The 12,033-nt window shown below is 38.1% G+C and overlaps 1 protein-coding gene across 3 annotated transcripts in view; it reads left to right on the top strand.

Moving 5' to 3' along the window:
- The window catches only part of LOC149266617 (nucleotide pyrophosphatase/phosphodiesterase-like), a 409,817-nt gene that overhangs the window by 239,482 nt on the left and 158,302 nt on the right, over positions 1–12,033 (top strand). For all 3 annotated transcript variants that reach the window (XM_089430764.1, XM_089430774.1, XM_089430769.1), the window contains exon 7: positions 7,183–7,318. In XM_089430764.1, coding sequence (XP_089286890.1) covers positions 7,183–7,318 — 136 coding nt within the window. The remainder of the gene's footprint in view (positions 1–7,182; positions 7,319–12,033) is intronic.

Below are 12,033 nucleotides of genomic sequence, written 5' to 3'. Positions count from 1 at the left end.
TTCTGCGTCCTCTTTCCAATGCCACAAGTCTGACCCAAATTGGATTCTCCAAGGAAGAGTTATGTGAAATCTCCCACAGTGACTTGCTTCTAGACTAGTTCAGTAGAGCGAACTTGTACGACGTGCCACGAGTCACTGTTTCAACCTTTGGATCTGAAACATGCATACAAGAAACTACAGTCCGTCCTTTTTCTGTACCTTCTTACGAAATTTCAATCCGATCCCTAGAGAGAAAGTTATGACGATTTTCCCCAGGTCACCTGTTTTGAATGTAATTCAGGAGTCTGCAAAAAGACCAACTTCCTCAGATCATATCTCCGCAAATATCGCGTGAAAAGCTCTGAAATTCGGACCCAAGGTTCAGCGCGATTTCTTCTCAAATGGGTTTTTTTTTGCGACTTCTGAAACGTCACAGAAAAAAAGTTATAGCGAAAATGCCACGATGACCTGTTTGGAGCAGCGAAACCCTAGAATCCAAAGCTCTGATACCAAATGTTATGAAACCAGCTCAAGAAAAGATAGAAAAGATAGATCAACGCCTTAGAATTCAGCCTCTTCGAGGGGGCAACCTCCTTTACATTACATAAATGAACAATTCTTGGATGATTCAAATGACAAAACCTCCTTTCTATATATAGGAGTCTAAGGAGTCACAATATAATCCAGCCGACCTAACAATAATAATATAAAGCCACAAAAATAACAATAGAGGGATTCTATGGGGCACAAAAATAACAACATGGGGGTAATAGGGGCACAACAATATAAATAAGGGGTATAACTACAATAGTGATGGGGAAATCACTAGTATTATAGGGACCCAACGGATGATCTCAGTGATGCAGTAGCGATGGCTTCAATGGTGCAGCAATGAGGATGATCCCAGCAGTGACAGAGAAGTGGATTGATGTCTTGGTCTTGGAGAGGCAGAATGTGTCAAGGGTCATGGTCTTGGTATTTGTCAATTGGAATCTCTATAAGAAGAATTTTGTGCGGGTTTTCCTCTCCAAGAGGGAGAGGTTTTGGCCCTGGCATAATGCCAAACATCTTGTGTTCTTGTCTCTTTTGTTTTTGATAGCAGTTTGATGAAGTAAACACACACACTAATAATGTAAAGAAGATCAAGCTAAGATAAAATGTAAAAACACTTCACAAATTGTTATCATGTTAAGAAGAATCACTTTAATTATGCATGCCCTAGATTCTTCAACATGGTATCAGAGGGAGTTTGGTTCAACAATCTTGGAAAGGGGTAGAAAAGAAACATTCAGAGGTTAATGCATCAAATTAGCTGAAGGATCACAATAAAAAAAAGACCTAAATCTAACCAGCAGTGTACATCATCAAGTCTACAACACGATTTATATGGACAACACTCGAAGAAGAATGAAGGTGTCCGTTGATAACACTAATTGATGAATCTCTAGAAACTCACACAGATCGACTTCAAGTTAATCCTATCCAGATCGACTTCAAGTTAATCCTATCCATCGATTAAGATCTAATATTGGTTGTAGAAAGTCTCAACAAAGGATTATAAGAAGAAGTCGATGGCGCTTGGAGAAATCACTTGAGCGGTTCGATTTCTTGGCAGATCGATTTTCTGAGTAGCAACAGTCAGTTGCCGGAGAGAGTGCTAGTGAGATCGAAATAGTGAGAGAGGGGCAGGGATAGTGAAACCGAAGGAAGGATTCCAGATCCACTGAGTACATTTGTAGAGAGGCAAGAGAGCCATAGTGAGGCTGACGCAGAGCAGCGCAATAGCCTCTAGAGGTAATGTCAAATTTGCTGGGGAATAGTAGAGTTTCAGTACCAGAAGCTGGGCAGATGTTCCAGAGGCCAGGAGAGACTTTTTCCCAGAAAACAACAGACCAGACGACTTGAGGAGAAGATGGTTCTAGATGAGTGCAGAAGTGACTACGATAGGGTGACGCAGTATCTGCGCAGAGCCAGTTTAGACGGCTCAACTTGAGTTGAGGTCAGAGCCCAGATTTGCTTGTGGAGTGAGGAAATTCCTCACTAGATTTTTCTTGCCAATTTTTCTCTATAGGATTGCCAATTTCGACATCCAGTTGTACTCAGATTATTTCGTTGTTGCATAATAATAAAACCCTCAACTGCTGCACCTATTTCTGAGTTGGGTTTTTCCAGGGACATTGGTCCAAAAATAATTGTCATTTTATGTGCTTGTGCTAGTATTTCTTTCGCATTTTTGTTTGTGTAAGTTGTAGTGTAATTGATTTAGTATTTGTTGTAGAAAACAGTAAACAAATTGTTATTAATTAATTGAACAATTAGGAAAATTATTTCCAGTTGCTGAAATAGGAATCGGGTTTCCGAATTTTCACAAAGCGAAGTAGAAGAGATCCATAGATCGAATTTTTTTTTTGTGGAGCCATCCATATTTTTGGAGACCTCTCTCTTGGACGCAAGCATAGAAGAGGGTACTCTCTCATTTGGTGCGAGATTTCTCTTGGACGTCAAAACTTAAGCGAAAATCTTTTGAAGGGAAAGTGAAATTTTCTTAGAGAGATTTCCTTTGTAAAATTTTCACTATAAATTTTGTAAATAATTTTTCCGTATTCTCTTATCTCTTGAGGAAGGGTATTAGCTCATTGAAGCTCATATTTTTGTAAACCCTCCTCTAGATCTAATCCCTTTCTTTTTTCTAAGAGGGTTTCAATTTTTAATAATAATAAAAGAGAACTTAATTTCAGGGAGCTTGGGGTTTTATCCCCTTGGTATCCCACCTCCTCATTTGGTAGGATAACCTCTTGGATAGCTAGTCACTAACTCATTTCATCTTCTTTTTCTAGCTTAGTCATTAGATCTAACTCACTATTCTTGCTTATCTTTTTGCATTAGTAGCTTAAATCATTTTCTTGCTAATTTCATCATTTAATTTCTAGATCTAGCCTCCAATTTTTCATTGTGCAAGTAGTTTTCATCACTCATCATTTACTTGATCTAACTGGCACTTTCATTGAAGTAGTTTTTAGCTTCTTGATCTAATTGTCATTAGCTTCATTGAATAAATCGAATTTTCTTCATTGGTCATTTAGCACTCTAAATGCACTCTTTACTAATCAATTAATTTGATCATATAAGTGGAATGGTATTTGCTACTGATAAATCTTAAGACATTTCATTTTTGAAGCATTTTGGTTTTAATTATCAAATCTCACTTGGAGCACTTAAGTCTTATGATAATTTAGCGTCTTACTTGCATTTTAGATCTCTCTAAAATTTACCTCCAAGCATAAACTTGGTTGATAGATATTTATGACCAACTTCTCTAACTGTCATTTAGTCTTCCTTAATTTGAGTTTGGAGCAAAGGTTAAAACGTGTGAACTCGCAGTTCTCTTGTGTCTGATCCCTTGTAGGAACGAAGGCATGTAGGTTGCATTGAAGTCCTAGGGGGCTATCGTTAATGAGGCCTTAGCCTCCTCATCCTAGCCTTCTTGCAACAACCCCAGTCCTTACCAAGTTTAAGGAGTTGAGGGGAAGTCAAACCTTAGATTAGACATTTAATTAAAACCAAGACCACTTTGCCTCACATACTTCTCATACACTTATTTGCATCTTTCACCCATTTGGTTATTGTACAATTTAGATTGTGAGCTTATCATTTACTTGCAAGCATTGCATATTCTTGTACTTGTTTATCTCATTGCTAATTGTCCTTTAAATGTTATATCATAATTGAGCATCTTTCCTTTAAGTACAAGTTTTACTTTCTTGCAAGTTTTATTCCATCTTGTTGCTTATATCTCAAATTGGCATATAATCTATTGCGGTTCGATTCACTAACACTTGTCTTGGACTCTTGCAGCTTGCTATTCTTGTAACTTGAAAATCATATCTTATTTGCAAGTATTGTGATCTTGATTTGAGCATATATTTCTTGCAAGTTATATTTAAAGGCACTGGTCTCTCATAATTTGTCTTGTAGGATATCTTGTTGAACTAATTGAATTTACATTGTTAATGTTTATATGCTCATAAACATTTGTACTTGTTAAATCAATCTCCAATTTCATTTCAAGTTATATTGAATGGTGATGGTCGTACTGACCATCTCCTATAGCTTGTTATCCTTAGCAAGTTTTCCTCTTAGAATCATCTTTAGGGACCACCTCCCTTGGTTTAGCTAGGAGAGAACCTAAATGGAGAGAGTTGGGAATAGGTGACAACCCCTTCTTTGAGCATTTCGCCTTTAAGACCACACTTGGTGGGATTTGGAACTTTTCCCACATTATTCTAGGTGTGCATATGAGGTGACAACAGGGCAGAAACATAATAGATGAGATCATTTCATTGCAATATTTAAGAAGTTTTATTACGTGTGTTTTTATGGGGATGCCCTTGTAGGGGACATCATGGCATAGTAATACTATGGACATCCCATTTCCAAAGGAGATGCACTCAATGAGCTACCCAAGTCCAGATAATGTAACATCCCCGGGGTAAAAGTTCATGTAATAAAGTTAATAAAGGCAAAATAAGACCAAGGTCATGGGACACGTATTCCAAGTTGAATGTTGGGAAAAACATCCTAGCAGGTGTTCATTTGGTTTATTATGTCTAAGGGGAAATTGACAAAGGCAATGGCAAAGGCTTTGAAAAGGCAAGAGGCATTAATTGGCATTTTATTTATGAAAATAATGGAAATTAGGAGAAAAGGAAGGTGAAAGGTCACAGGTTGCATGCGAGGAGGAAAATGAAGGAAAAATAATGGAAATTGAAGAAAATAGAGGCTTCATTAATAAAAAGGCTTTTGAGGATCAATTCACAGCTTTTGTCAGTTTAGTTTTGGAGCTCTCTCTCTATTCTCTCTACTCTCTCATACTCTTGCACACTTAGATCATTCTTGGAGCACTCTAGCATTGGAGAAAGGAAAGCAAAGGAAGGACAAGGAAGGCAAAGGAAAACAAAGATCAAGCAAGGAATAATTGGATCAGGTGGCTACAACGGGATTACTTGCAGGTATCAAGTTGCATGTATGATTTCCTTGCTAGTTTTGGCATGCATGGTACATGCATGTGTGTATTTGGTTCTCTTGCTATCATTGGCATGGATTTTTCCAAGTGTGACAGTGGTTTTAGCCTTGTCTTTCCATTTCCGGATAGCCATGGTGTGATGGGGTTCTTTTACTTGGTTGAGCTAGATTACCAGATGGTTTCGAAACTGAGTGGGGTGGTCTCAGGAAAATTCTCAAAGGCCTAGGAATCCCTTGACTGGTAAATGGAGGGATACATGGTAAAGCCTGAGGGTGGAGACGGGAAAATTCTTCACGTTTTAGGTGGAGAGATCCAGAGGCTTCCATGCTTGTTTAAGGCCTAGTGATCCCTTGACCGGTATATGGCAGGATTGCGGTAAAGCCCGGTAGTGTATGTTTATTGTTTGGGCCCCTTGACCAGTATATGGTGGGATACATGGTAAAGCCTGGTTGTATAGATGAGGATTTTGGGCCTAGGAATCCCTTGACCAGTAATGGCAGGATACATGGTAAAGCCTGAGGAAGCCCTAGTTGTTTTTGTTGTGAGTCCCACATTCATGCTTGGAATATGGCACGGAGGGTGATTGGCTGAAAGAAAGATTTGGTTCAGCCCAATCTATGATCGGGTGGTACGTGGAAGTCCCTGACTTGGTTGCCTTTTGCATATGTTAATAAGAGTTGCTTTCCCCTTGTATTTTGTGAGCAAATGTACTTGCTATTACGTGGCTTTGATGGCCGTTCTATCGTTGTTATTCTGTTGGTTATATGCTGGATATAAACATGGTTTTATGATAGATTTTGGTTATGATTCTCATCATGTTTTGATTAGCAAATGAAATGTAAATGAATGTATGACCTAATAGATGATAATGCAGTTATTGTGAGAGGGCATTAGACCTTCTTGATGAATCTCAAATAAGTATGAGGCCCCTATGTTCAGATGTGTATTTATGACCTGTACATTACATGTTCATGATGTGTTTGACGAAATACTTGTCATGGTTAGGATGAGTCAGGTTAGGTCCTTGTTCAAGTTTTTCATTAGAAGCCTTGTCTTCTTGTTATTTATCATTTCTGAGGGTTTCATTAAGTTCTGGGCATAAGCTTGGGTCCTAGCCCTAAAAAGTGGCTTAAATCCTGTGGTCTCTAGCACAACACTGGTTAAAATTCTACAATCACATGGAGGCCTTTTTGTGGGAGAGACTAGAGGGTTTTAGTCACATAGAGGGCTTGTCATGGGAGCGACTAGGGTTTAGTTCACTTAAAAATCAAGTTAACTTAGGGGTTGGGCACCTAGAGTGGTTGGTTAGCCTCTGGGGGTCCTGTAGCTCCTAAGGAAGGTCAGTTTGGTTTTGGTTTGTCGATTCCACTTCCTTAACTATACTTGGGGAGTTGAATCACATCATAGTAACTCTTCGTCACATATTTTTTTGACTCTAATAGTATAATTTCTAGGGTTTGACATGATTTCACAATTCATTCAACAATGGAGATAATTCTTGCGGCCATCTATGATTTTTGGAAATAATTAATCTTCTTCATTTGTTTTTTTCCTTGAAATGGAACTTCATCAATACAAAATACTGGACAAGAAAAGAAAATTGAATGAACTTACTGATTAGTGTATCAGTTGTCTGTCACATGCCCTTTTTCAAAAACTGGTGCCAAGTCTGTGTGCTTTTGATCTATTATTTTATGCACTGGTTTAGTGTTTCTTTCGCTTGATTTCCAAAAATTTGTTATGAGAGATTTCTTTTGAAAATTTTGACTCCAGTTCAATTGAGGACTTTTCCTCTATTTTCTTCTACGTTCTACATGTTTCTGAAACCTTTCTATTTTTCCTTTTCTATCTTCCTACATTGCCGTTAGCCTAGATTTGTTACTTTTTATGAGATGCACTGGGCACACCTTATTTGCTGTTTGTATCGACCTACTCTCGAATCCCATTGACTTTATCTGGTCATAAGTGGACATCCATATAATTGCGATTTCCATTTCTTTTTCTCCAAAACAGAAGTCCAAAATGTAAAAGTGACCTGAGAAAAATCTGAAATGATCTAATCAATGCTGCATTTAACAAATGTATAGTGAAAGCAACATGTCACGAGTTTGTAATTGCTTTTATAGGGTTGTTAGAAATCCATGCTTAATGAATTAAACTTTATTAATTGCATTTTACAGATGGCAGTCACATGGACAAGTGGATACAATATTGATGAGGCAATCCCTGTTGTTAAGTGGGGCCCAGAGGAACAAGAAGAGATGGCATTTTTGTCCCCAGCTGGAACATTGACATTCAGTCGTAACAGCATGTGTGGTAGAGATATACTCCATCCCATACATTTTCTAAAAATTCATCTTCTGGATATACAAATAAGAATGATATCTCATAAATTGCTACATATATACTCTTTCATAAGCTTTCATCAATGTTTGCAGACTTGTAAGTACCAAATTTTGGCATCAGGTTGTGGACAAATTGAGTAGGTATTAATAAAGAAAACAGGAGAGTTGAGACACACCTCACTTGCCCATACTACTTACTGATCTTGAAATTTTTATGATGGTTACCTATTGTGTTTCTCCCAGGACTGATTAAGAAGAAAAAATTTAGCAAGCTTCTACGCTGAAATAAAATCTCATGTGAAAGCAGGTGAAATGAATGCAAAATAGAATCAGTGAAAATTTGTAATTGTTGTTAAAGTTATGATATGGCCAGAGACTTTATTCTCTGTAGCATTCTTTTCCATATATTCTTTGCATTATATGTATTTCTAAGTCCTCTTACTCAGCATTGGTTTGCAACTCATGGACCATAATTAAAGCACTACTGTAGTGAATATGCATCGGTATGTCAGACTAGATGATGAGAAATGTTCACTTAAATTTGAATATTCTACTGTTCATATTGAGAAGTATGCAATCTTGCTCTGGACAGCCTCTTTACCCCTAAAACACATAACAACATTTAAATGGGCTCACAAGGTTAGCATGAATGCAGAACTACTCAAGCAATAAATATAAGTGGTGATCAAATCAAATATTGTTTGTGCAATGAACAGTACCGCCCATAGAGAAGGCTGCATGGCCAATCGAACCTCCCATGGAGATCCTCCTCCAAAGGTCAACGTCATATTGTCATAGCACACGGCAACCTTAATGATGCCTTTCATGTGACTCCACCACTTTGTCGGTCAATGAGCCTGTCATCACCCAGAAATTCTCACTTCCTCAAAACCTAAGGGAGTCTGGATAACATTAGAAATCAATTCACTGTCACCTTGCTTGACCTCTCTCACTTCAAAGTTAGTGTTTTCTAACTTAAGGGGGTATCCTTAATTGATGTATGTATCATATTCAAGTCAATAAATGATTAGAAATACCTCATTTTCATATATTCTTTGCATTATATGTATTTCTATGCCTACTTTCTCAGCTTCAGTTTGCAACTTGAAGATCATAATTCAAGCACTATTAACAATTATGCATCTGTATGCCAGACTGCATAATGAGTGTTACCTCCTGAACTTTTACTTATATATGTAAAAGTCCTAAGCACAAAGTGAAAAATCAAGTGCAACATAGAGGGGCTGCCCACGGTCACCTTAATAACTCCTCTCTCACTTCAGGTTAGCTCTTTTCCTATACATGGGGGCTTCCCTGAGGTAGGATTACTAAGGCTATAACAACTAGGCTCAAGGTGAATGTGAAGAGCTAGCTTTAGTAAAAAAATATATTGTAGTAAAGAAATAAAACAGGGTGATGAAAGACAAGGGACTACTGCCTATCAAATCTTGGGCAGATGGAGTCAAGAAATACCAATCTAAAAGAGGCAGTTTTGTGAATAACTGAGGGGGAAAGGGATGCTAACATCATGCCACAATCAAGCTTAATAATGCTGAAAACAAATACAGAAATAAGTCTTGGGTAGCCCTATTGGTGCCACTATTGAACAAATTTATGAAGGTGCTGTCCTACTATGACATATTAATTCTAGCAACAACTTATTTGGTAGATGACAGATTAATATGTTCGAAAGTACAGAAGCCAAAGGAAATAAGAGGGAGAACCTCCTCACGTTACTCCTATCCAATTGGCAAATCTTCCTTAACAAGGTCTTCAGAATAAGTTCTTTACAATAAATCTCTAATTAATCAACAAATTTTAAAGGCATCAAAACTTTCAGCTTCACATATGATAGAATGAAATCTCCATCATTCCGTTAAGGCTTACAATAGGAACTGTTACAACAAAATCTAACACCCACAAAGTGTAAAGTCCCAAGCACCAAGGTGTTACCTATGTGTAACCCTGGAAGGATACCTACTGTCACCTTAGTTTCTCTTCCTTTTTGTTTAGGTTGGCTTTTCTCCAACAGAAGTGGGGTATCGTTAAGTAGGATTGCTAAGGCTATGGAGTGGAGGGTCATCACCAGGCTCCATTAGGTGTAAACAAATGTCTTTATAGCTTAAGAACTGTAAACAGGTTACCTCACTTAGGTATGGGAGGGTCATCACCAGGCCCTATTAGTTTCTTCAAACCTCAAGGAGAGGAACAATCCCTAGGCGTACCCATCAATCAGAAGGTGTAAGTGAAAGACAAAATGGTCTTAGGATTTGACTTTATGGAAGATGCCACTGTGGTGTACCATCTATGCAACCAATGTCCTTGAGTAATATAATGTTAAAAGAGAGCAAGTGTGGGACCTAAGTTACCCCTTTCCTTGGCCTATTCTTACCACTCCTAGTGTGCGCCTTTTTCTTCAATAATATTCTTTTCTTTGCATGGATAGCTTGGGTTACAAGCTTTAATAAATGCACAAATACCCCCTTAAGATGTAGAAATTCATTGCTTATTGAGGTTGGGACATTCATAATTTCCTTTTATTTAGATAGGTCATGATATGCCAAGAACTAGGTGAGGGCTAATGAGGGGGGTAGAGCTTAGGCTAGAATTTTGTCGACGCACTTACACATTTTACCAACCATCTTTTTCATTTTTCAATTTTTCTTTCATTGTGGCTACAATGGCTTTTATCTTTTTTCATTTGCATCAACCTCTTAGGGCCATGTTTTTGAGCCCTTACTCAAAGACATGGTACATAGGGGAAACCAAGCAGTAAGCAATCATCCCAAAGAGGGGAGATGGAATAAGGGAAAAGGTGGAAAGTGGAAAACATGGGCATGAATCATTAGTCGAGGCCTCCTATTTGTGCCCCTCGTAGATAGTGGAAAGAAAAAGCCTCAAGGAGGGTCACACTAAACTAGGGGCAAGTGATAACCACCAAGGTGAAGTAGGGGCACAAGAATATCATCAAAAGTGGTCATCTATCCAATTTAAATTTTAAACTACGATCCATACGAGAATGCATTAAAGCATTAAATGAAAGCACTTGATAAAAAATGGTTACCATACCTCCTATTTGAAGCCCCACCTTCATAGGATGAACTAGCTAGATGAAAGAAATTGTTGATTGAAGAGTGGATGAGAGGCATCTGAGAGTGTCTAGTTGTCGACCAATTTGGGGTTGTTGGATAACAAGCTGGATCAAATGGGGCAAAAATTTTCCCTGCGAGTTAACCACAAGTTGGTGGGTAGCATGCCTAATCCCGCACATGGGCACCAATCGAGGAACATACCAAAGCAATACAGATATAATTTTTTCACAAGAAGGTTGTCCCAACATTAGTGGGATTGTATGGTTGTCAAGGATGCCTAATGGAATGAACACAATAGTGGAAGAATGGCAATGCCTAGTCAATCCTCGGTGTTCACAAAACCTTCACATCAAATTAGTCCCATGTGGCATGACTCACTGGCCTTAGGGTAAACAATATCCATCTTCATCCACAATAATGCTCATCTTAATGCAATAAATATAATGGTTATTTAATAATGTACTCGATTTAGTAAGTCACTTTATATTTATAAAATTATATTAAGATCTAATTGACTTCATGAATTAATGATACAATAAGCAAATAATATGCAATAGTGATAAATGGTTTCGAAATTGGGTTTCATCCAAGTAATCCCAATTCCTCTTTATCTTTTCTGATAAAAAAATTGTTAGATGTTGGTAGCATCGGACAGGGGTTCTAGTCTCTATTTGTGTCTAAAGAGACTAAGGAACACGAGGTCTCCAAAACCCAGAAAAGGTTTCGCGAGATAAGCTTGAGAGACACCTTAATTAAATTAATTAGCCATCATTTAAATTTTTCCTAAGTCTAACTTAGGAAAACTAGTTAATTAATGGGAATTATTTAAGGAAGATCGAGAATTCTCTAGAGAATCACATGGATCGAATCTAAGATGATCTTAGCCATTGATGAGCATTTAATCATGGTCGTTGAATCTCCAACGAGAGATTATAAGAGCAAGTTTATGGGATGGAGAGAGATATAGTAGTGAGACAATTGACACAAGAGGGGAGCAAGTTCCTTGGTAGATCAAGCTATCTAGATGTAGAGATTCAGTAAGGAAGAAGAGTTCGGCCAGAAGGAGAGCATCAGTGATTGAGGGAGCAACAATAGAGAGTTATAGAGGATTTTTGCAGTGGGGAAAAGCCAACAGAAGGGAGGTTGAATTATTTTGCAGAAAAGTTGTCCAGTTACTGCAAGTGAGCTAGAAACCCTAGTGCAAGTGCCGGGAAGAGATCGATTTAGTGGTTGAAGGCCGAGTGACCACCTGGAAGGTGAAGAAAGTCATTTTCGGAGGTAGAGGGAGGCTAGACGGCCTAGTTGGAGGCAGTTTCAAGGGTCGTCTTGACTTGCGCAGGCTAGCAATGCGAGCAGGCCAGAGGGAGGCCAATTGATTTGCAGAGGGAGAAATTCTCTCCCAGAAATTTTGCCAGATTATTTGCTAGAGGATTGCCATTTGGGCATCCATATTATTGTACTTAGATTTTTACTGTTGCATAATAATAAAATAAACCCTCATCTGTTGCATCGATTTTCCCTTTGGGGTTTTTCCGGGGACTTTTTAGTCCAAAAATATTGGTGTATATTTTATTTTGTGTGTGCATTATCTTCT

This window comes from Pinus tabuliformis, chromosome 6, assembly GCF_031772625.1.
Source record: "Pinus tabuliformis cultivar Carrire ecotype Pingquan chromosome 6, CPIR1, whole genome shotgun sequence".
NCBI lineage: Eukaryota > Viridiplantae > Streptophyta > Pinopsida > Pinales > Pinaceae > Pinus > Pinus tabuliformis.
This window is presented reverse-complemented; position numbering and strand designations above follow the sequence as displayed.